Below are 26,056 nucleotides of genomic sequence, written 5' to 3'. Positions count from 1 at the left end.
CGACCGAGAAATTAAACACCGTTTAAAACAATGAAAAATTTCTCTCTCACTTGCTCTCTCTCTCTCTATGTTGAGTAGTTGTTGTGTTTGTGTTGTTGTATATTTTACCAATACTCAAACCCCCTATATATAACATTGAAAACTGACTCCAATCTTGAGTTTTGAGCAAATTCCAAATTTTGAGTAGTTTCCAATTTTGAGTCAAATTTGGAAATCCAATTTGGAATTGGATTCTCACCAGACCGACTTCCAATTTGAGTCTCACCACCGACTCTCACAATATATATATATATATATATAATCTTGTCTTAATTATTTGTTCCTTCTTTTACTTATAATTTTGCTTTGGATTACATTATAGAGAAAAAGAGTCTATACCTAGTGTATTGTTTTATGGCCTTAATAAGCAAGTATGCACAACAAGTAATTATAAAATCTCAGATTATAGTTTAGAGCATCTCCAATGCAACACTCAATCTTAGAAACTCCGAGTGCCACTTAAGATTTTTAGAGTTTTTTCTTAAAAATCCTCTCCAATGCAACACTCTATTTGGATCTCTAAGATGACGTGTCGAGGGTGGAATAGAGATATCTCAAGAGGACACTCTATTTCTAGAGTGTCCTCTTGAGATATCTCTAATTGTCCAACTCATCAATATTTGATTTTCAACCAATACATACTCCCCTAAATGGGAGGTCGGCTAGAGGAAACCAGCCCTGTAACGCCCTCGGCATGAAAAAATCAGCCCTGGGGTCTCCAAAGGAATGAGGGGGGTCCATGTAGGTTCGGTCAATGTCTTACACCCAGTCTGGGAAAGCAGAAGCGCACTAGCAACCTACCGACTTAATCCCGAAATACCTTAAAGATCCTAGTCGCCTAACTGATCTTGAAGTGTTTAAGCAAGTTTGGACTCCACGCGTCTAAGGGGGGAAACTTATCTCTTATTCTTCTCTCTTATTCTTACACGAGTCTAAGGGAGGAAACTTTCCCAACCACTTTCTTAACCAACTTTTGAAACCACCTCTCAACTACTTCTCTCTTATTCTTACACTCCAGTTACACTGAATATACACTCCACTAACACTCTTTAAATCCTAACACAACAAAAATCAAACACCGAACTATAGCTATCAAATATAACAGTATATAATTTTACCTTACAATACTTTTTACGACATTCTTGCCATTCACAACGTATTCTGTATGATTGAAAAAAATGAAGATTACATGTATAGGAAAAATAAAAATAACATTCAAATATATATGGGAGGAAAATGCTTTCTCCTTGCTTGTGGATGATATCTTACAGTTACTTGCTAATCTCAGTGAGTTGAGGACTCAATCTGCACAATATTGTCTCCGTCCTCCGTAAGGGGTTGTGTTTGCTTCACCTCACCCAACTGAATGTGGTGGGTAGAAACTCCTCCATGTGACGCTTTCTTCCTTGCCTTCTGAGCCCACCCGACCAACCCTTCTTGTACGTGTTCTTCGAATATAGCTTTCTTAAATGAACTTCCCATCTTTATGGTAATAGAAGATTAAAAAAATATTTAGTTTCGAAACTGAGAAAAGCCATACACAAACATTACACACGGGAAAAAAACTGCAACTTACTTGTGTGACAATCGCATAAAGTGGTAGCGTACTGTAACTGCAGAGTAACTGAATGAAGACCCTGGGGGAAAATGAAAAGAAAAATCAGAGTTTTATATTTTTGCATGCCATTCGGTTGACTAGAGACCACCCTAACTCTATCAGAAGGATTTGTGAAGATACAAAAAGATTTATCTTCTACCCGATAACAAGTCTTGGAATGATATAGCAGACTTTTCCCATGATGCAGGAGTCAAACCCGTATTGGACCTGCGTTTAATTTGACCATCAGATTTTCAGTCATTTTAACTACTTGTACAAGATAACACAAGAGCAGTCATTTACATAGTAGTCAGTCACTTACCCATATCCAGCAGAAAAATGCAATCTCAAAAGCATTCTGGAAAAGGATGAAGTGAATCAAGTAGAGGATAATACGCGGTCGATTGAACCAGAAATGGTCATCTGAGGGCTGAACAACCAAATCTCCTTCTATTGCTACATGTTTTTCAGCAACCTCATGAGCCAACTGGATATTAACATGCTCCAACTTCGTTCCCACCGCAAGTAGGAGCTGTGTAGTTCAGATAAAATACAACAAAAGTCACCAATCATGATAAACATTTGCACCTCTTTTAAGAAGAGAAAGACATGTTGCTGAAAAGTGCCTTCAATACAAGTCGATATCAAATCTGAAGTGCCACCCGTCCACCCGAAGAACATTTGGCCAAATTTTTTGCCCGGCCTATATAAGTCATGTAACTCATGTTTGCCCTAGTCTTATAAAGGGAAGCTATCAATGCAAGTAGAATTCTTCTGTTCTTTTGTTGTGGGGAGATAGTGGAGGTGCAGAGTGGTACGCTGTGGGTAATATCTCTGCCATCTTGTTCTTCATAATAGTGAATATCATCGCACCATTATTTGTCGTGCAATAAGTTTTTACGACTGTTAACCTTTCGTGTTCCTGTAAAATTACTTATTTCAATTGTTACATCTCTAAATTTTTTGTTCTTTGACATAACAAAACTTACAACCTAGGTCCGGTGTTGCTTTTGAAAGGAATGAATGGTTCCAGACTCTATCTCAAGTGGGAGAAGCTGAGGTAGACGACAGGCTCTTCGAATAAAATATTAGCAACAAGTAAGCTAGATTTACTAATTTATTTTCTTGTTGAAGATGTCATTGATAAAAGTCGACTAATTTGCGTGGAACTAGAGTTTTTAGAGTTAAATCAGAGTAGGACGAATTTTACCTTTAAGGATAGAGGTAGTATGTTGTGGATAACTCTCAGTCCACTAGGACTGTCTTAGCTGAGTACTATCTAAAGCTATGTTAGTAAAGTCGGCACGGGGGACTAGTCAGAGGACCCGGGACTAGGCTTAGTCGCTACTAGTCGTATTTACACGGGACTAGTCGTAGAGTATAAATATATATTCTATTTTGTATGTATAATTATATATAAGTATAAATATAAGTATTTGGGCTTAATGAAGTATGAACACTATAAATTCATCCCTAAGAAGCACATATCTAATTATCAACAAGTTCTACAACCTTAATGAAGTATAAAACACTAAAACCTAACATTTATTTGAGTTTTTAGAGAAAAAAAATAGAATCTGGGTTCCAGAAAGAAAGAGTAGTTAAAAAAGAATTAAGAAGATAGAGAGAAAAACTTGGAATCTTGTTTGGATAGGAAGAAAATTTCAAATTACTTCAATCCAGTTAGAATGATGTTTGGAGGGGAGAGGAAGGGTGAAGAAGCCGAATGAGCAAATCCTAAACTACCTTTGTCGATTTGAGCAAAAGAAAAAAAAAAGGGTGAGCTAAATAATCCCGACTGGCCCGACTAGTCAACTCGGTCCTAGTCGGACCGAGTCGGGGATTTACTCGGAATTCCACAGGACTAGGGTTTTGGTCCCTAATCGAGTCGGCAAGATGGGGACTGACGAGTACTCGGGGATTAATCCCGACTTTTTCTTCATAGATCTAAAGTACCTTTCAATTTCTGCTCTATCAGTATCAATAAACCATGGATGCATATTATGCTTCTTTAATCTTATTTATGCTTTTCTTCAGTGCTCTCCTAATGAAATTTCATAATTCATCTGAGTTCAACTAAAGCTTCCGCCGAGTCATACTAAGAGGCGTGCATACATGTGTACCAATAGGCAATAGAATGGCAAATGTTTAAAGAGTGATTCAGAGGCTAAGCATGCTTACAAAGAGGGGGATAAATGCGATCCAGAAATATGTATTCCAACCTGCACAGGAAATGAAATACAGCTTACTTTTACATTCATGGAGTAACTAGCTCGAGAAGGAAGAATTTAATATACGAAACAGAATAAATTGAGGTAGGCAATGAAAAACATAATCTAAACGAGATTGTAGTTTTTTTAGAAAAAACGAGATTGTAGTTGAGCTAAAGTTTCATTCTGAAAATTTTAGTGGACACTTTATAATAAAATTTTAAGACTTAATCACTATGGAAATTTGAAGCTGCGATAAATAGCTTGTTTATTGGAGCACGATTTTATAATTAGAGATAACTAAAAGCTAAAGACGTCCCGGGTATTTTCTCTGGTGAGCTGAAACAGAAATGCACGTACCCTCTACATTCGGCAACAAGAAAATGACTACAAATATCCAGAGGTACCAGCTGCAGATGAAATAAATAAAAACTTAATTAGGAAGTTAAAGGTTTCAGTAGAATCAAAGATGTGGTTATTCATGTCTTCTTTTTTCTGCTAAAATACAAAAGTAGTAAAAAAGACTTGCTAAATAAAGTGTAAACTCGCCTTTTTTCCTAAAAATAATTCAAAAAATAAAATATAAAGATTGGCGTATGAGTTTGCGTTATTGGAAATAGCTGAAACATTCTTTACCTTATGCCGACGACTTTTTTGAAATCAGCTTCAAGAGCGCGTATCATGTACTTGTGAAAGTTAAACTTTGGGTTACTTCTGCAATGGGTCTACAACAATGTATAACAAATTAAAAATATGGCTGAAAGGAATACCACAACAGAAACAAGGACAAAATTCATAAAGCATCTAAAATGCTTAACGATATGTGTGTGCAGTCACAACTTACCATTATGAAACCCAAGCGCAGGGTGACATAATCTGATTTCGTCACAGATGCATAAAATTGCTTAAAGAAAGAACGCTGCAAAGACATAAGGCTGCATCAGAATATGAATTATGGAAGCAAAATTCAAATAAGAACAATTTGAAAGAGGAAATCCTTCCTCAATCATTTTTATAATACAATGACTTACCAACCAACCTAGTACAGTCGTTCTCTTCCCAAAACCAACAAAATGGTCCTTAATAAAATCATGTTGATGAACATGTGTTATCTTGCCCAGAACTACACATACAATAACCAGATATTACCGTAACTTTAAACAATAGAAAGTAAGGGCTAAAAAACGATTTCTTAAAAGAATACCACATAACCTGAACAGTCGACAACCACTACCTTTCTGTGTATCATAGTTATTTTGCACAATGGCGTTCTCCCAATCCTTCCATTGACGTATCTTCCAGCACAAACATCCAAATATAGTGAACAACAAAAATAATGACAAAAATATTTATGGATACTAAGAATAGATCAAAAGATGCAGTATTTTGGTCACAATTACCTTCATACCCCCAGAAACAATAGTGAGAACACAGAACGTCACGTGGACAATAGCCAGCACAAAGATAAAGATGTGCAGATGATGCAACGCCTCAGTAGACAGCAATGGGACCTTGTCCTAGGAAGAAAACTGAAAATATCAAATTTCTTTGTGTTGTAGATGCGCGGAAGCTTTACACAAAACAAAGAATAACTAACTAAGCTAATAAAAACGAAGAAATCAATAAGTAAAGCAGATAAATGGCAAGCTGTAAGTTTGAATGAAAAAGAGCTTCAAAACAGTTGCTCATATTGAGAGCGTCCACTTCTAAGGCCAATGTTGAATAATACCTAATCGCAAAATACTAACTATTCGCAGCTCAAGTGGAGTTCAATATTTTTAGCTAAGGATCAACTTTTTTTTGCAACGGTGTTGAAGGTGAGCTAACTTCTCTATTAATTAAGGTCTTGATCTGATTCCTATGGTTGCTCTGGCAATGCAGTAATCCAATTCTATGGTTTTAAATCATAAGGCTATAAATGTTCAGGATTGTAACAAACACATTCAAAATGCAATAGATGCTATAATATTTCAAAAAAATATATATCAATAGCATTTAACAAGAAACACAAATCTGCAAAAAATATGGAAAAGGGTTAAGAAAGAAAACCCTTTTAGCGCAGTAGCCATCAGACCCAGAGGATGCAAGGATCCTCCTGCCAATGCTGGAAATGCTAAGCTGAAAGTGGGAGGAGGATTCAATGGTTGTTTCCCTCTTACATGGGAGGAGGTTGTTGGTCCAACTCTTGGGTATGCAGAACTTAGAGATTCTAACTTGGAAGACTGTGAGAAGAAGGGAAATGAACCCCAACAACATTAACTCTGCAAAACAAAAACAAAAGGTAGCAACCAACATCTTTACGTAACATGATTGATATTAGGTGGTGATGATGCCATAAATTTATGGGGGAAAAGATTAGACAGAAAAAATATACCTTCTTTAACTTTTTGTAATGCTTCGAAAAGAGGTTTCTGATTCTTCTTCTTCAGATACTGTAGTTTTTATGTTAGAGAAAAGTAAATTAGTATTAGCCTGAACTAAATAAAGCTGATGAGGTGAAGCTGGGATAAGTTTACAAAAAAAAGGTGGGGGGCTTAAAATGGGGAGACAGTACTCAATGACCTCCTTTCTAAAGTAAAAGTAAAAAAAAAAAGTGCAGAGAGGGGAAATTGTGTATCTCTATAGTATTTATCCTACTTTTCTTATATATATATTACAATGTAAACAGATTTCAATCAATACAAACAGAGAATCAATTTGAAATTAATCTTCCCTCCTGAAGGATATTAAACCAAATTAAAATTGGAATCAATTGTTTTTAGTTGAAGATAATGGTGGAAGATGAAACAAGAGAAGTTTTATGTTTTTATTATGCACTAAATTAAAATATTTAAGTCATAGTATTATTATATTAGTAGTTACTTATGTTATGGTATTTAGAAAGTCAAGAGTTTTTGCATTTACTTAGGAGTGAGAAAGAAAGTTAATAGAGTTAAGAGTTTTAGCCATCTCCTTCTTCTCTTGTCTAAGTTTATTTCATACAAAGTGGTATCCGAGCAAGGTTAAAAAAAGTTGAGTGAGAAAAAAATTGAGAGGAAAAAAAATTGTGAGAAAAAGTTGTGTGGGAGATGGCAAGTAGTAGTAGCTCATTTCAATGGAGAGGATTATGATTATTAGAGCAACAATTTAAAAGTGTTGCTTAAATCGATGGATTTATGGAGTTTTGTTGAGGAAGGTTTCACCATTCCTGATAATGAAGCGGCTCTGACGATAGTCCAAAAAAACTTGTTGAATGAAAACAGGAAAAAAGATAACAAAGCATTGTTCCATATTTATCAAGCAATTGAGAAGTCAGTCTATGAAAGAATTGCTAAAGCTGAAACTTCAAAGCAAGCATGGGAGATTATTCAAATTGCATACAAAGGTGAGGAAAAGGTAAAAAAGGTACGTCTCCAAACATTGAGATCGGAATTTGAAAAATTGGAAATGAAGGAAAATGAAAATGTTTCTGATTATTTTACAAGAGTAAACTATATCGTTAATCAAATGGCATCTAATGGAGAAATTTTGGAAAATGAAAGAATTGTTGAAAAAATTCTTCGTGGTTTACCACAAAAAATTGATTTTGTAGTAATCAAGAGACCTCTCTTCACTTTCTTTAGAAGATTTACAAGGAACTCTAAAAGCACATGAGTTTAGAATTAACCAAAGAAATCTTACTCTTCCCGATCAGCTCTTGAAACCCAAATTTCAAATATGGGAGACCGAGGTTCTTACCGTGGTTGTGGTAAAAAATTTCGAGGAAGAGGTTTTCGTGGTAGAGGAAGAGGTTATTTTTACTCAAACAACATTGATGCTAAAGAAGTTACTGAAAATCAGTATTATAATAGAGGTAGAGGTCGTGGTTATCAAAGAGGAAGATGTAGAGGATATTTCAAATGTTATAATTGTCATAAACCTGGTCATACTGCTAAAGAATATCGGTATAAACAAAATAACTATGATGAATCTGGTTTTATGCATGAAAATAATGATGATGCAAATTAAAAAGATCATCCAGAAACTTTGTTACTTGCATGTTATCATGATACTGATGTAACTGATAATGTTTGGTATTTGGACAGTGGAGCTAGTAAGCATATGACAGGTAACAAAAATTTATTCTCAAAATTAATTGAGTCAGACAGTGGATAGGTGAAAATTGGAGATGCTAGAACCTATAAAATAAGAGGTATTGGTGAAATTTCTTTTCACACAAAATCTGGCAATACTGAAAAAATGTTGGAAGTTTATTATGTTCCTGACTTGAAAAATAATTTGCTTAGTATTGGTCATTTGTTAAGGAAAGGATATGATATCCATTTCATGACAACACTTGTTTCTTATCAAGAAAAGATCAACTTGCTGCAAAAATTGGAGTAACACCAAATAATATGTTTCCTCTTGAACTCCAAATTGCTAACAAGTCTTGTTTTTCAGCTGTTCATAACAATAAAATTTGTAAGTTGTGGCATGATAGGTATGGACACCTGAACTATGGAAGCTTGAAATTGCTAAAGGTGAAGCATGTGGTTGATGGGTTGCCTTCGATTTATGAAACAAAAGAAGTTTGTGAGGAATGCCAACTCGGTAAGCAACATAGAGAACCATTTTCGAAAAAAAATACTTGAAGAGGAAAGAGGCCATTGGAATTGGTACATTCAGATTTATGTGGTCCTTTTCCTGAGTCCAATGGAGGTGACAAATATTTTATTACTTTTGTTGATGATTTTTCAAGAAAAATTTGGGTGTATTTGATGAAAGAAAAATCTGAGTCGTTTCAAGCTTTTAAAGAATTTAAAGCGGAGGTAGAAAAATTTTCTGGTTTGCAACTTAAAATTTTAAGAACTGATAGGGGACGTGAGTATCTTCCTATTGAAACATATTGCAAAGAATTTAGTATAAGGCATGAGCTGACTGTACGATACACAACACAACAAAATGGTGTGAGTGAAAGGAAAAATCGTACAATCGTAGAAATGGTAAGATGTATGCTTAAGAAAAAACATTTGAACAAGATTTATGGGCTGAAGCAGTTTCTTGTGCAGTTTATTTGATTAACAGGTCTCCTACTAAAAGCTTGAGAAATTGCACACCTCATGAAGCATGGTATGGGGTTAAGCCGAATGTGGGTCATTTGAGAACTTTTGGTTGTGTTGCTTATGCACACATTCCAGATGCACTAAGAAAAAAATTGGATGATAAATCAGAAAAATGTATTTTTGTAGGCTATAGTGAGAGGAGCAAAGCCTATAAATTGTACAATCCAGAAACAAATAAAATAGTTATTAGTCAAGATGTTCGATTTGATGAAAGTGGTACTTTTGAATCAAAAAGTGAGGATCCTAATTGGTCTATAATTGAAGATGAGAATGGTAGTGAAATCCCTTCATCTTCTAATTTTCAATCAAATGATGATTCGTCTAAAAGTACACTACCAAGGAAGACAAGGAGCTTGAGGAAAATTTATGACTCAACTAATCCTATTGATCCAGATAATACTATATTTTTTGTTTTCTTTGCAGGTGAAGATCCAATTTCCTATGATGAAGCATCTAAAGAACAAAAGTGGCAAATAGCCATGGATGAAGAAATAAAATCAATTGAAAAAAATGAAACATGGGAGCTTACTGATTTGCCTCCAAACAAGAATTTAATTGGTGCAAAATGGGTCTATAAAACAAAGATTAATCCAGATGGCTCTATTAACAAGTACAAAGCTAGGCTTGTAGCAAAAGGTTATAAACAAAAAGAAGTAGAAGATTATACTGAGGTATTTTCTCCTGTCTCTAGACTTGATATGGTTCGTCTGATTATATCTCTTGAAAGCTTCTCCATTTATAGGTTTTGTGAACACATCTGCCAATTGATCATTCGTCATGCAATACTTGACCTGAATAATTTTATTATTAACAATAGTGGCAAATAGCCTTGTACTTGTTAATGATAAAAGTTCAACTATTGTTGTCACTAAGGATCCAGTACTTCATGGAAGAACAAAACATATTCGTATAAAATATCATTTTCTACGGGAGCTTGTTAATGATAAAATTATTCAGGTCAAGTATTGCATGACGAATGATCAATTGGCAGATGTGTTCACAAAGCCTTTGAGTGGAGAAGCTTTCAAGAGAAATATTGCAAGTATGGGAGTTATAAGAAAATTTTGTTTATGGCGGAAGATGAAACAAGAGAAGTTTTATGTTTTTATTATGCACTAAATTAAAATATTTAAGTCATAGTATTATTATATTAGTAGTTACTTATGTTATGGTATTTAGAAAGTCAAGAGTTTTTTACATTTACTTAGAAGTAATTTAGTATTAACTTGGGCATCTATAAATACCCAAGTTTGTAATTTGTTTCAAGCAAGAAGTGAGAAAGAAAGTTAATAGAGTAAAGAGTTTTAGCCATCTCCTTCTTCTCTTGTCTAAGTTTATTTCCAACACCTCCTTTGTCTCTCGGTTTCTCTATCTCTCGACATCTCGATTTCTCTATCTCTCTATCTCTCATAATAACCCAACCAGTCTATTATCTCTTCCTTCTTCTTTGATAATTCATTCATATAGTATTAGAGCAATAATGATTTTTTTCAATGACTTCCTCGGGACATCTCCGGCACCAATGCTCCTATCAACAAACATCTCCTTTGTTTGATGTTCATCACTCTGACTATCTCACCACCATTTTAATCACACCTTTGCTTTCGGGTGACAACTATCCTTATGGTCCCGAGCCATGAAGATGGCTTTCCGTGCAAAGGACAAGTTTTCCTTTGTTGATGGCATAATTTCTCGTCTCACCTCTGTGAATGAGTTACATTCTTGGGATCGTTGTAATGATTTGGTCACTAGTTGGCTTCTGAACTCGGTTGATCCCGCATTCGCCAATCAATTATGTATGATGAGAGTGCTACAGACATATGGCATAACTTACATGAGCGATTCCATCAAAGTAACACTCCGAAAATATTTCAACTCAAACGCGCCATTTCTTGTTTGAAACAAGGCAGTTCTGACGTCTCCGCTTACTTCACTCGCCTAAAGTCCATTCAAGACGAACTCAACTCTTTGACCTTCATTGAACCTTGCATTTGCGGACACGATAAGTCTCTCTTTGAACGTTACAATCAAGACTGTGCAATGGAATTTCTCCAGGGTCTACATGATCATTTTTCTGCAATCCATAGTCAGATTTTGCTTGTGAACCACTTTCCTTCGAATCCATAGCTCATATAATTTCTATTATATTTTCAACTTACGATTTTATCACAACATTAATATTATATATGTATCATTTAGATAAGTTAGGATCGTTCTCTTACTTGGTTGAGATTGTACACATGGGGCGTCACATAAACGTTTTTTTATGTAGGTGACCCCGACCGAGTTTCTTTTATAAACTGCCAGACAAACCGTGTTTGGGAACACGAGGCGTTACATAAATGTTTGTTTTTCATCACTTATAGGCGCTATAAAAATGTGAATTGTCTAGGTTATCCTTGCATTCAACTAATATTTAGTTAACAAGTTTAAGATGGATTATACTAAGGTTGTGTTTGATATTAGAGAAATAATTCCATAGAAATAAAAGACTTCCATGGAAAGTCTTCCACGGAATTACGAACCCTGTTATTTGGTTAACAACTAACTTCTATGAATATAATATTCAATTAAGAGTTTTTATTTACTTTTTGTGTAGTTAAAATGATGTTTTCACCCTTATGTTGCCAAAATTATATTTTCATCCTTATGCTTTCCAAATTATATTTCTACCCTTATATTGTCAAAATTATATTTTTCTCCCTATGTTATAAAATTATTTAACCTTGTGTCACTTTACTAACTTATGAATAAAAATGTCAAGTTGTTAATAAAACAAGATAAAAATGTAAAATTGACAACGTATGGATAAAAAAGAGATTTTACTTATGTAAAAGGGTAAAATTGTCATTTTAATATAAAAGTATAGACATACCATTTATACAAGATAAAGGAAAGAATGTCATTCAAACCACATAAAGGTAAAAATGTCATTTTGGTATTATACGAGGGTAAAAATGTCATTTTGACAATATAAAGGTAAAATGTCAATTTGATAGTGTAAAACAGTAAAAATGTTATTTCGAACATATACAGAGACAAATATTGGGTTTCAAGTATTTGAATATATTAAAATATTTTAATTTTGATTTTTGACTTTTCACGGAAGTTAATTCCTTGGAGGAGCAAGGAATTAAAGCGGGTTATTTCATGGAAATAGATTCTCTAGTCAATTAAAGTCATAGAATTATTCTTTGTACCAAACGGTGGAAGTACGTATTTCCATGAAAATTCTTTTATTTTTATGGAAATAGGAGATTTCAAACACACCATAAAGTATTAATGGCAGAAACAAATTTTTATTTTTTTTGCCATAAAAAATTACATTAGTCAAAGAACAATGCCAAAAAAAATAATACTCCAATAAAGTACGAACAGCAAAAATCATATTACTTTTTTATTAACCAAACTTATTTGTATATTAACCTATGAAAACTCAAAACAATTGAATGTGAAGCAGAAAGCAAAATCAATATTATATTAACCAATAACATAATTTATTGAGTGGAAACAAAATTACAGTGAATAAAAATAAATATCCATCAGAGAATAAACTAATTAAACAATGAATAATAAGAATAATATATAGACCTTACCTTAAAAGTTTTTTCTCTCTCTAGAAAATTTATTTATCTTTAAAAATGTCATGCAAGGTGGGGAAGAGTGTCGCTAAATTCCCTCGTAGCGAATGAAGCTTTAGGGTTTTAGGTTATTAATAGGTAGGTTTTTTTAATGTTTCAGTATCCTAAAACTCTTTTTCTTTTTCTGAAACTCTTTTTGTCTCTCTAAAATTCACTTCCACGTGATTCTTACTACTTTTACATCACACGATTTTGTCTTGAATTTTGATATATAGGATTCTAGGTAGTGATAGGTATTTGTAATTTTAAATCTCGTTTAGGTCTTTTTTGTCCATTTACTTTGACTCCACCTACAATGATATTCACTTATTAAGTGAAAAAGCAAACGAACAAAAATTGTCGGGCGCGGCACTTAATCACTTAATAGGTGCAAATATCAAACACCCAAGCTTGATTATTTTAATGAACAATAAGGACAACTAGATTGAGATAATCTTTTTTTTTCTCTGGACTCCTTAAATCTTGAACTATGGTATCAACCTTGTTAGTACATAAACGACTTTTGGAACAAGTTTTTCATTGGAAAAACAATCCATGTAAGTAATCCATCAAACTCAACTAAAAGAGACCTGATTTTTCATAGCTTTAGTTTAAGTTTAGTCTTCTAATGAAATAAAGGGAAAGGGAGAGAGAGAGAGAGAGATTGCCTTTCCGAGGAAGTGAATAAGTCTCTCAACAAGAAGAGAAATGAGGACGATGACGGAGCAAACGGCAGCAACAATCCATGTGGGAGTGAACTCCAATGTAGTAGCGCTTTTTTTGCTCTCACCTCCTCCTGCCATTGACGACGATGATAGAAGGAACGAACTCGAAAGGACTCTTTTTTTTCTCTCTCTATCTGGATATAATGAAGAAGAAAGAAGATTTTTGTTTTATAAGTTAGCTGGTGAGAGGTGACTGACTAGTTCAACCAAGGATTCGGTAGAAACAAAAAAGTGAAAGGGAAGTTCTGATCTTATCAACGGACGAACTACTTTTTTTAATTCCTTGGAGGATTTTAGGAGTTCATCCTTTCAGAGTTCAGACCACAAAACCCCGTTAATCCCCCCCTAGCACTGCCCCACAACAACCCAGACAAACCAAGAGTACATGAAAAACCAAAATCTCAGTCCTAACAGAAAAAAAAAAAAATACTCAAAAATAATAATTCAAAAAAAATCTATTTTTTTTTAACCCTTTTCAAAATGTTGACAACTTATATAATTGTGTTGTACTGTTGTTAACAAGACAACCATACTTTTTTCCTTGATTCCATTTTTACCCTTATATGTGGACAACATATATAAATGTGTTATTATAAATTATTGCAGAACATATAATTGTGTTATAAAATGTTGACAACATGTGCAATAATGTCCTGACTTGTTATAAAATGGTGACAACAAATATAATTATGTTGTTAACAACATATATATTACATTAGTCAAAATATTATTTGTCTGTTAATAGAATTGTCAAATACAAAGGATAGTATGCATAACATTTAAATTTTTTGCAAAAGACAAATCAAAAAAATGCTTTAATCTAAATGTTTCTGTCAAATGCGAAAACCATTTCTTTCTTCAAAAGACAATCAGAAAATGCTTTACCCAAAATGTTTGTGTTAGTTTGTGTATGTCAAATGCAAAGGACAAAATGCGAAACATTTTTGTAAAACAATTTTTGAGCAAAATAAATTTGTTCAGAAATTTACAGAATTGTTGAGAGAAAACTAAGATTCGTTCAGAAATTTTCAAAAAAGTTTTTCACATTGATTTGGACGGAAATTTTCACTTTGGGGGTAAAATTATATTTTTACAAAATTGATTTTTTACAGTAGGGTTATTTCACAAATAGCCCCCAACTTTATGATCAGCTTCTTGCCTAGCCCCTACTTTATCAAAAATACCTAGATGATCCCCTTTTTCAGTTACTGTTATATGTTCGTTAACTAGTCATCACTTCTCTCTCCTCCATCTCATCGCCTCTCTTTGCCACTTCATCCTCTCGCCACCTCATCATCTTCACAGGCGAAGGTTGTCCGCTGACCAATTTTTCGGTCGGCGACCTTCAAACATATAAAAAAAAAATTTCTCTCTCCTCTTCTTCTCTTTCTCTAACTAATTCAAAAGCCTCAAAATACCTATAGGAACTGGAAAAACATGATCGTCTCGAACTTAAGAACATAAAACACATGATTTCTGAACTTCTAAGTCTGAACATAAGAAACATGATTCTTTTTTCCTTATGGAGGATTTTGGGTGCTTATTTTCAATAAATTAAAGTTTCTGCAACTACCCAAACACTAAAATAAACAAGACATACCTAAACAAACAAGATCAAAGTCCCCACTTTCAAGATTAATAAGCAACGGAAAAAATAAAACGATACCTTGAAGAAATCGACCTTCGATTTCAGGATTACCAAAAGAATTACTACCTTGTGATATTGGTGGTGGAAATCTTCGATTGTCCACCACTTTAACATCGTTATCATCGACTTGCTAACCAGAATAATTAACCCAATTAGGTGGCCTGAGTGAAACCGTCATTGTTGAAGAACACCCATTCCTAGTTGCGAAATTTTCATACAGTTTTTGTTTATCTTCTTTACTATTTCTATGTTTTTCTAATCTCTTTCTCTTTACTTCCAATCTCCTGAAAGTTTGCAATTGCTTTCTCATGAACTCAATTTAAGATCTATAACTCTAACTAAATCTAATTTAAACAAATAAAGATCAGAAAAAGGTGACATGATCAATTAGTTTTACTCATCCAAATTCAGTCACAACAATATCCATTAGAGTAGTATCACTAAGCTTGTTATGAACTTCAAAAACATAAAATTAAACATTTTAATGATCAATAAAAGTCAGATCTTGAAGGTCTGGTTCAAAGTGAAACCAGACCGAGATCTGGTTTAAACAACCAGATCCCGGTCTGGTTTCTCCGGAGAAGGGGCTCCTCCCCTTCGCTTGAAGTTGTATAGGGAGATAGAGATAGAGAGATTAGAGAGGGAGGTTAGAGAGAGAGAGGGGTTTGTCCACTATTTAGATTGAGAGAGAGAGAGAGATTAGAGAGGGAGGTTAGAGAGAGATTATAGAGGGAGGTTAGAGAGAGAGAGAGAGGTTTGTCCACTGTTTAGATAGAGAGAAAGGAGGGAGGAATTTTTTTTTTTTAGAGAGAGTGGAGAGGGGAAAAAATTAATGTTTGACGGTCGCCAACCGAAAAATTGGCCGGCCGGCGACCTTCGTCGGTGAAGAGGATGAGGTGGCGAGAAGATTAGGTGGCAGAGAGGCGATGAGATGGAGGAGAGAGGTGATGAATAGTTAATGGAGTTACAACAGTAACTGAAAAAAGAGGTCATCTTGGTATTTTTGACTAAGTAGGGGGCTAGGCAGGAAGTTGGTCAACAAGTTGGGGGGCTACTTGGAAAATAACCCTTTACAATATTATTCATTTTTGAACCTAATTTTTGTTATCCTCAAATTATGGGTTTTATAATTATCCTCCCCAAGAAAAAAAAAACCATAAAAAAAAAGACCAGCGCTTTGGGGAAGCTAAATAGTTTCCGGGGTGTGAAGACTTGGTCAAAAATTGGTCAATTTTGTTTTACAATTTTATTTTGTAAATTGTTAGGAGGAAAAATAAAAAATCCCCACCTCACCTCTCTCTCCACCTCACCTCATCATCTTCACCAGGTCTTAGTCTGTTCTGTTCGTGAGGAACAGATCTGTTCCTCACGAACAGAAGACCTTGTTCTTGAAGAACAGACCATGATCTGGTATGTTCTTCATGAACAGACCAAGATCTGGTCTGTTCTTCACGAATAGACCATGAATCTGTTCGTGAAGAACAGCCCAGATCTAGGTTTTAAAAAAGAAATTTTTTTTTTTTTAAAGAGAGTGAGGAGAGAGATTTTTTTTTTTTTAATGTTTGAAGGTCGCCGGCCGAAAAATTGGCCGGCCGGCGACCTTCGTCGGTGAAGATGATGAGGTGGCAGAGATAGAAGATGAGATGGAGGAGAGAGGTGAGGGGTGGAGAGTTTTTTATTTTTATTTTGAAACATATTCCCCATAATATATGTTTCCCCAGAAAATTTTCAAAATTTTGCATATTCCCTTTAAAATTTCACACCCAGAAACTATTTAGCTTTCCCCAAAGCGCAGACCAAAAAAAACCATAGAGAAAAGGGCAAATAGATTCCCTTCTTTCTCCCAGAATCTATTTATTTTCATACTAACAGCTACGAGTACAAGACCCACATACATAGCTTTCGTTATGTCCAAGCTGCCACCTAACCCAGTTTTTTACAAACAAAAATGTAACCAACTTCCATAGCATCTTCACTTTTTTTTCCTCCACATCACCCCTTTTACTCTTAACTAGGTACGAACAGGGGTGAGAATCCGGATAGGGCGGGTCAGGTTCATGTCATTCATCGGTCATGTTGGTCGGGCTTCGAAACTCTATGTCCATACGGGTTCTCGGATTTAATCGGACGAGTTGTTTAAAAAATCCTAGTGTCTAGACTCCGTCTAAATCCGTCAAACCTCTCGGATTCCTCAGGTACCGGACGGTCGGGTAACGGATTTTCACCAAAATTTCGAAATATCTCAGTCGAAATGACCAAAATATTTCGAAATTTAATTAAGTTTCTCTTAACAATGCTTTGTCAAAGGGCACGTGGACAACAATATATATCTATATATATATAGAGTTAATTCCTATTTGGCCCCTAGTTTGTGACCAGCTTCAAATATGGCCCCCAAATTTCTGTAAATTCAAACATGGCCCCCTATTTTCACACAAATGCCATAACTACCCCTCATATTAATGTATTTTCAAAATAAAATAAAAAAGAAAACCTAAATTCCACCTCACTTCCCTCTCCACCACTCATCTCTCTCCACGTCACCACTCTCTCCAACTCATCTCTCTCTCTCCAAGTCACAACTCTCTTCTCCGATGAAGGTCGTCGGCCGGAAAATTTTCCGGCCGGCGACCTTCTAACTTAAAAAAAAATAAAAAATTTCACTCATCTATCTCTCTCTAAAAATTCCTGCGAAGGGGGTTTCCCTTCGCCGGAATCTGGCATGTTGGTCTGTTCTTCAACAGACCAGATATGTTGAAGAACAGACTAGTTCCGGTCAGTTGAAGAACAGACCAGATTCCGGCGAAGGGAAACCCCCTTCGCCGAAATTTTTAGAGAGAGAGATGAGTGAAAAAAAAAAAATTTAAGTTTGAAGATCGCCGGCCGGAAAATTTTCCGACCGGCGACCTTCATCAGAGAAAAGAGTGCTAACTTGGAGAGAGAGAGAGAGGTGAGTTGGAGAGAGAGAGGTGACGTGGAGAGAGATGAGTGGTGGAGAGGGAAGTGAGATGGAATTTAGGTTTTTTTATTTTATTTTATTTTGAAAATACATTAATAGGAGGGGTAGTTATGACATTTGTCTGAAAATAGGGGGCCATATTTGAATTTACAGAATTTTGGGGGCCATATTTGAAGCTGGTCACAAAGTAGGGGGCCAAATAGGAATTAACTCATATATATATTATACTAAAAACATTTAAAAAATATCATAGTACATTTTATCTATTTGATACATCATTTCACCGAGCCACTACCATATTATGTCACTTTGGTCACCATCACCATACAACAGTCACATCCACGGAGTCCTGGAGCTCGAAATCCGGACCAGAATGCCCATGTCTAATGGGAAAAAAACTCGCCCGAAGCCCGACATGGGTAATGCCTAATCGACCCGCCGGTAGTGGACAGGCTTGGGCTCCATTAAAAAATCCCTTGCCTGAGCTATATACACGCTCCTAAAGCCCGTGCGAAAGGCATGTCCAAAATACAATATAGAGGCACCCCTTCCCTCGGTTTTCGATATAAAATGTCAGATTTCACTCAACTTGGTCTACATTTCCACCGCCAAAAATCAGAAGAGAAAGAGACCGAGGCAAAAGGATATGGAGAGGGGGAGAGAAGGCTAGAGAGATAGGGAGAGACCGAGAGTGGGAAATTGAAAGACCGAGAGGGAGCAAATGAAGATGAAGAAGAGAGGAAGTTGTAAGGGTTTTTTGAGCTTATCCCCTCATCACTAATTGCTAATTGAGTTTACCCCCCTCAATAAAAGGTAATTGAGCTTACCCCCTTAGATTTACTATTTTTGACAAAGACACAAAGGTTGTGTTTGGCGTACGTGAAATAAATGTGACGACCAAGAGCAATTATCCTTCAATATGATTACTCGTAGTTATTTCACCTTACTTTATGGTTTTATTTCGTCGTGAGGCCCAGGTGTGCCAAAGCGAACAATATCACTAGCAGCCCTGAAGGTTGGTATGCACCATCCTATAACACGTTATCAGCACGATTCGCTCTAATATGATGTGGTCATGAGAGGGTGTGTTGTGGCAACAATCCCACATTGGTGGTGAGATGGAGGCTGGTGCTCCTCCTAAGAGGTTAAGCACCATTCCCTAATGAGGCCTTTTAAAACCGTGAGGCCCAGGTGTGGCAAAGCGGATAATATCACTAGCAGCCCTGAAGGTTGGTCCGCACCATCCTATAACACGTTGTCAGCACGATTCGTTCTAATATGATGTGGTCTTGCGAGGGTGTGTTGTGGCAATAATCTCACATTGGTGGTGAGATGGAGTGTGGTGCTTCTCTTAAGAGGTTAAGAACCCTTCCCTAGTGAGACCTTTTAAAATCGTGAGGCCCAGGTGTGCCAAAGCGGACGGTATCACTAGCAGCCCTGAAGGCTGGTATGCACCATCCTATAACACGTTATCAGCACGATTCGCTCTAATATGATGTGGTCTTGGGAGGGTGTGTTGTGGCAACAATCTCACATTGGTGGTGAGATGGAGTGTGGCGCTCCTCTTAAGAGGTTAAACACCCTTCCCTAGTGAGACCTTTTAAAATCGTGAGGCCCAGGTTTACCAAAGCGGACAGTATCTGTTGGGTTTTGCGTATCCTATACACTAACTAGTGTTCTAAGCGGAATCTCAAACATCATATGTTTAACACTAGATTGCCCAGGATCATTATGCATAAACTAATCAATGAACTAGAAGAGGGATAAATACCTTAACGCGTTTTTCCCTCGAACCATTCCAATCGCATGCAAAGATCGAGAGCTCCAATTGTAGCTCCTCTACTTGAGACACCGAGTGAATAGACTTGATCTCCCTTCCTTTCAGACTGTTAGGACTTACTAGAAGGTTGAGAAGAACTCTTCTTCTTGACTAGATTGATAGAACGGGAGCTTTTTCTCTATATTCCTCTCTCTCCAATAGCTGTATATTCAGAGAGAGAGAGAGCTGTATATTTTTCCACTAGAGAAAAATCCACACCTTTTCTGTTCTCAACTGACCCAATATATAGACAAACCCTAATTAGAATCTCATTCAGATTAGGTTTTCTATTTTCGGGTCACAGAAAAGATAATTACCAAAATAACCTTTTGGGGTATTTTGATAATCCCTTAAGTGTCGCCGGCCAGGGCAGCCCACCATGGGCCTTATATGGCCGGCCCACTTACTCTGGTCGGCCATCTCATGGCCGGCCCAATGAGCCTTCCTTCTATCTTGTCCCGAATCTCCATTCGGACCCTTTCGGCCTTTCCAGTTGAATCCCATCCAACTTTAGCCAGTTCCCGTCTAGTCAATTCTCTTCGATCAAGCTACCACTCTTATGTGTAACCCGTTGTAGGATCCGGTCTATGTTAGCCGCGAATCAACTCCTTGATCCGACGATCGTAGTTGGCTTCTAGCAAAGCATTACGACCCCTAATTGGACCGGACTGGATGATCTTTACGTGTGGTCATCGTTATCCTAACTGACAAATTGATCGCATTGCCACCTTGGTCGAAGGACACTCCTTCGGAAGGACATCTCCTTCAGACCGAACGGATAAATCCTTCAGTCTCCCACTTTACTTAAAACAAGTGCAATGCTCGATTCCCATGTCGCTTAGTATCTCATCTGATACGTCACACCGTTCAGACTTTCTTGATCTGGAGAACAACTGTCAATTCAAATGATTAACTCTTAATCCATTTGAGTGCGGCCACACATTTTCCAGTTGCTTCTCCTCAAGTGGCCCGGAGATACTTATTCCTAACTTAATAGGAGGACATCATCCAGTCTTGTACTCCCACTTAACTTCATGTCTATCATGTCTCCCTCAGTATGCCGCCTTTATAACCTCCTTTTACGGCGCGACTTTTGACGGTACCAAAGTTCGACATTCCTTACATAAGATGAGTGGAGCACTCATGTTTACGGAATCTCTCCAATCTTGCCTATGAGAGTTTGTGACGTTTTTTTTTTTCAACTCCTTGAAAAACTCTCATCTTTGGGTTATCCAGTGTAGATTCCCCAATCTACACCCATGTAATTGACTTAAATACCATATTCCTTTAGCCCATGGAACTGCGCTATCAGTCAATTCCCATGCTAGTCTTCTTGAGTCATTGTTGTCCATGCAATGACCTGGACTAGGGACTCAATAATGAATCTATTCCATGTTCACTTAGTAGGGTTCCATTTACCAGATCACGTATCTGATAAACCTACCTGGAATTCCTCATTATTTTGGACCGTCATTAAACACTAAACCATTATTTAATGACAGAAATAACTTATTTATTTCTTTTTATTGAATGTAGTTAATTGATTACATGAAACCCCTTTCATTAATCCAATTACAACTTAAAGCCATTCATCGATGCGCTTTATACCTATGCCCCTTCTACGACTCTCATACTTGGGCTGAGGCAGTGGTTTAGTTAACGGATCGGCAACGTTGTCATCCGTATCGACTTTGCAAATGACCACATCTTTTCGCTCAGTGATTTCCCTAATCACGTGGTACTTCCTTAGGATATGTTTGGATTTCTGGTGTGCTCTTGGTTCCTTAGCCTGGGCGATAGCTCCATTGTTGTCACAATACAGAGTAACCCCATTCTCTATGCTAGGAACTACACCAAGTTCGGAGATAAACTTCTTTATCCAAACTCCTTCCTTGGCTGCTTCCGAAGCGGCAAGGTATTCTGCTTCTGTGGTAGAGTCTGCTACAGTAGTCTGCTTTGAGCTTTTCCAGCTTACTGCTCCTCCGTTTAGACAAAAGACATAACCCGACTGCGATCGGAAATCATCTCTGTCCGTTTGGAAGCTCGCATCCATATGGCCTTCCACGATTAGTTCGTCTTTCCCGCCATAAACCAAGAAGTGATCCTTTGTCCTTCTCAAGTACTTCAGGATATTTTTGGCTGCGGTCCAGTGTTTCTCACCTGGATTAGATGGGTAACGACTACACATGCTCAGAGCATATGAGACGTCTGGGCGAGTGCAGACTATGGCGTACATGATAGATCCTATTGCCGAAGCATAAGGCACCTTCTTCATGTGTGCTAGCTCATCAGGATCTCGGGGACACTGAGTCTTGCTTAGCGTCGTACCATGTGTCATGGGTAGGAATCCTTTCTTAGAGTCTTCCATCTTGAACCTCCCAAGAACCTTATCGATATAAGTTTCTTGACTAAGTCCAATCATCCTCCTCGATCTATCTCTATAGATCTTGATGCCCAATATATATTCTGCATCTCCTAGGTCTTTCATTGAAAAACACTTCCTAAGCCACTCTTTCACGGAGTCAAGCATAGGAATGTTATTTCCAACGATCAGTATGTCATCCACATACAGGACCAAGAAAACTAGGTTGTTCCCACTAACCTTCTTGTATACACAAGATTCCTCTTCATTCTTCAGAAAACCAAACTCTTTGATTTTCTCGTCGAATCGAAGATTCCAGCTCCGACTTGCTTGCTTCAACCCGTAGATGGACCTTTGAAGCTTGCAAACCTTTCCAGCATTCCTGGAATCCTCAAAACCCTCAGGCTGTGTCATGTACACATCCTCTTCTAGTTTACCGTTTAGGAAGACGGTTTTGACATCCATTTGCCAAATCTCATAATCGTAATGAGCTGCAATTGCTAGAATAATCCTAATGGACTTAAGCATCGCGACAGGGGAAAAGGTTTCTTCGTAGTCTATACCCTGGACTTGTCTGTAACCTTTTGCCACGAGTCTAGCTTTGAAAATGCTCACGTTTCCATCCTTGTCTGTTTTCATCTTGAAAATCCATTTGCATCTGATGGGTTCTACTCCATCGGACAAATCAACCAAGTTCCAAACTTGATTCTCAGACATGGATTCCATTTCGGATTTCATGGCTCCCAGCCATTTTTCGGAGTCTGGGCTCGTCATAGCTTCTTTGTAGGTGCTGGGTTCATTATCCTCTACCAACAACAACTCTTGTCGTTGAGATAACTTAATCAGCCTTGCGGACCTACGCGGGGCTTGAGCAACAGGTGAGACACTCTCAATTCCTTGAAGGTTCTCGAGCGAATCCCATTCGCTCTGCGCGGGAGGATCTCCGAGATCTACCATCTCTTCCTCTCTTTCCTTCTCAATTGGTTCATAATAGTTAGGAATCGCGACTTTTGACATCGGTACAACGGTGTCAGTTTGTTGCTCAGATCGAACCTCTTCGATCTCTATATTTCTCCCACTTGTCTTCTTGGAAAGGAACTCCTTTTCAAGGAAGACATCATCACGAGCAACAAACACTTTGTTCTCTGATGGGTTGTAGAAGTAATACCCCTTTGTCTCTTTCGGATATCCGACAAAGAGACACTTGTCTGATCTTGGTGCTAGTTTATCTCCTTGTAAACGCTTTACATAAACATCGCAACCCCAGACTTTGAGAAAAGACAACTTTGGAACCTTTCCAGTCCATATCTCATATGGCGTCTTTTCTACAGCTTTTGACGGAGCTCGGTTAAGTGTGAAAGCAGCCCGTTTCGAGAGCATACCCCCAGAAAGTGTTAGGAAGATCGGCTAAGTTCATCATCGATCGAACCATGTCCATCAATGTTCGATTTCTCCTTTCGGACACACCGTTCATCTGAGGTGTTCCTGGAGGAGTGAGTTGTGAAACTATTCCACAACTCCGAAGATGATCCTCAAACTCTTGACTCAAATACTCACCACCTCGATCCGATCGAATGGCTTTTATTTTCTTGCCAAGTTGATTCTCTACTTCATTCTGGAATTGTTTGAACACTTCAAACGATTCCGACTTAGGCCTCATAAGATATACGTAACCATATCTAGTGAAGTCATCTGTGAACGTTATGAAGTAGCCATAGTTACCTCTCGTAAGTGTACTCATAGGTCCGCATACATCTGTATGTATCAGTCCTAATGGTTCACTCACCCGATCTCCTTTCCCCTTGAAGGACGATCTTGTCATCTTGCCCACTAAGCATGGCTCACATGTATCGTACGATTCCAAATGACACGATCCCAGAAGTCCATCTGAATGAAGCTTCTGCATGCGTTTCATGTTAATGTGACCAAGACGACAATGTCAGAGATAGCTTTGGTTAGAATCAAGAGTACGAAGCCGTTTCGTGTCTATGTTCAGGATTTCGTCTTCTATGTTCACAACATAAAGACCATTACGCAGTTTAGCACTGGTATAGAACATCTCACCTTTGTATAAAGAACAACTCTTGTCCTTTATTATAGCGTGATATCCCTCTTTGTCTAACACCGACGCAGAGATGATGTTCCTTGATGGAGTGGGTACATAATAGCAATTATGTAGCACCAATATCAATCCAGTCTCTAAACTGAGCTCAAACGTTCCTATAGCCACAGCAGCAACTCTTGCCTTATTTGCGACTCGTAGAACCATCTCGCTCTTTGTCAGATACCTGACCTCCTTGAGCTCATCTAATTCTGAAATTATATGTGCTCCACATCCGGTATCATATACCTATGAGGGAGAGTCATCCATATCTGCTAAATTGACCTCTATAACATAGGCACCGACTTCCACTTCCCTTTCTGGTAGCTCTATTAAGCTTTCTTTCTTTGAAGCATCGAGAACTCTTCTCTGATCTTCCTCCCAATCTAGAAAGTCGTATAGATCTCTATCTAAACGTAAACTAATACTATTTGCCATCTCTACTCTACAGAAACAAAATAAGGATTTTGCTAAGTACTACATTCAATGTTTATGCAAAAACACTTTTTGCCATATTATTCAACGAAAACCGTCCCCCTATGAATAATACGATTCCAAGACCCCATTCCTGTGAAGCTAAGCGTACTTTGGCACTGCCCTTAACTTCACCCTCCCGGGTGAGTAACTCCTTACTGATCATATCTCATATGACTCTTGGTTGATGAATAACACTTATGTGTTCAATTCATCCTTTTGCCTCGAAGTCCAAAATCCTTTTGCTGACTCGTTGAGAATAACCATTTAGACATGTAGACCTCTTCATAGGTATACCCGTATTGTCCCGAGGTAAAAGATGGCACCCTGCTTTGGCATGACCCACCATCGATGAACAAGGGCGCAACAGGTGTCTTAATCTGGGTAGGCATTACTCAAATTTCTTTTTGGGGACTCTTACGTTTTTGTTTGTATGCATTACTGTGAACTCTAACATAATCATACACTACACAAAACGTAAATAAGTAAATGCGCGCGAGAAAATAAATCAAGCAGACATGATCCTAGTATGGCCCCTAACCTAAAAGATCTAATCTTCTTAGGTTCTTTGCTTGTTTAGCCTCCGTTCGCCTGGATCTCCATCCTCGAACATCCATTGAATTCTCCCACTCGAACCACGATCTCATCCTTTGGCTCTTCAATGGACTCTTTTGGACCCTTAACTCTAATTACAAGACTCAACGATTCGCAGATCGTATAAAACTTGAAATTAAAATAATTACATCGGGCACCCATCCGTGCTTAAAAACAAGATAGAACAATTCTATGGCCATACTAGAACCCGCATTCACATCCATACATACATAATAATATGCCACTCATAAAACACCCAAGTATGTATGAGATTCGCTTCCTCAGGTCGGATCTAGGTTTGCTATGTTCTAGATAGCTATTCGGGAGATACTACCGACATCTCTATGTCTAACGTGCCTTAAGTCTAACTAATGGCTCGTTTGGTTTTATCCTAAAAGATTTTGAAATCGTTTTGGAAAAACTCCGAGTCAGGCTTTGGTTGGCCCGGGTCGCTTTCGGAAAAAATATGGTCAAAGTCGGAAGAAGAAAATAGAAACCTCCCACTTAAGTCAAGGCCCAAAAGACCCGAGTCTAACTCCAAAGACTTAAGTCAAACTTGGTCAAGGAACCCTTTGACTAGACCCAGTCAAGTCACGGTCAAGGTCCGAACCAAGGTCGTACCCGGATTGGCACGTTCCAGACCGTGCCAAGTCCCTCGGGTGGACGCGTCCTGGCCTAGGCCAGACGCTTCCCAGCCCCACAGACGCGTCCTAGACGCTCTGCCCAAGCCTATCCATCTCGGACTCCCAGTCCGAGACGGTTCCTAGTTTCACCAGACGCGTTCTGGAAGGAATAGTCCCGGTCGCGTCCGGATTCTCAATCCGAGA

At 37.5% G+C, this 26,056-nt stretch overlaps 1 protein-coding gene across 2 annotated transcripts; it reads right to left on the bottom strand.

The window, feature by feature from the left end:
- Positions 1-1,113: 1,113 nt before the first annotated feature.
- Positions 1,114-13,408, bottom strand: LOC147566744 (MLO-like protein 1). 2 transcript variants are annotated; one of them, XM_086653293.1, is made up of 14 exons: positions 13,216-13,408; positions 6,221-6,278; positions 5,896-6,107; positions 5,247-5,363; positions 5,081-5,141; positions 4,878-4,969; positions 4,691-4,765; positions 4,483-4,571; positions 4,207-4,256; positions 3,818-3,858; positions 1,959-2,168; positions 1,797-1,864; positions 1,616-1,676; positions 1,114-1,521 (listed from the first exon to the last, which is right to left on the bottom strand). In XM_086653293.1, exons 1-14 carry the CDS (start codon positions 13,348-13,350, stop codon positions 1,324-1,326), a joined length of 1,467 nt encoding a protein of 488 aa, XP_086509419.1. In that variant the 5' UTR covers positions 13,351-13,408; the 3' UTR covers positions 1,114-1,323. The 2 variants fall into 2 exon arrangements, with proteins under 2 accessions (XP_086509419.1, XP_086509420.1); XM_086653294.1 differs by lacking the exons at positions 1,114-1,521; positions 1,616-1,676 and having other exon boundaries at positions 1,793-1,864.
- Positions 13,409-26,056: the final 12,648 nt, after the last annotated feature.

Source organism: Eschscholzia californica, unplaced genomic scaffold, assembly GCF_041429995.1.
Source record: "Eschscholzia californica isolate CP2 unplaced genomic scaffold, dmEscCali1.0.p SCAF_1, whole genome shotgun sequence".
Lineage (NCBI taxonomy): Eukaryota > Viridiplantae > Streptophyta > Magnoliopsida > Ranunculales > Papaveraceae > Eschscholzia > Eschscholzia californica.
Note: the sequence above shows the minus strand (reverse complement) of the source record. Positions and strands in the feature narration are given on the sequence as shown.

Bases quoted from the DNA above. Each gene is read 5' to 3' on its own strand.
- LOC147566744 (XM_086653293.1), bottom strand. From the start codon at position 13,350: ATGGCAGGAGGAGGTGAGAGCAAAAAAAGCGCTACTACATTGGAGTTC. The intron at 6,279-13,215 runs GCAATCTCTCTC...TAAAAACTACAG, and splicing joins TTATTCACTTCCTCGGAAAG to TATCTGAAGAAGAAGAATCA. The intron at 6,108-6,220 runs GTATATTTTTTC...TTTGTTTTGCAG, and splicing joins ATTACAAAAAGTTAAAGAAG to AGTTAATGTTGTTGGGGTTC.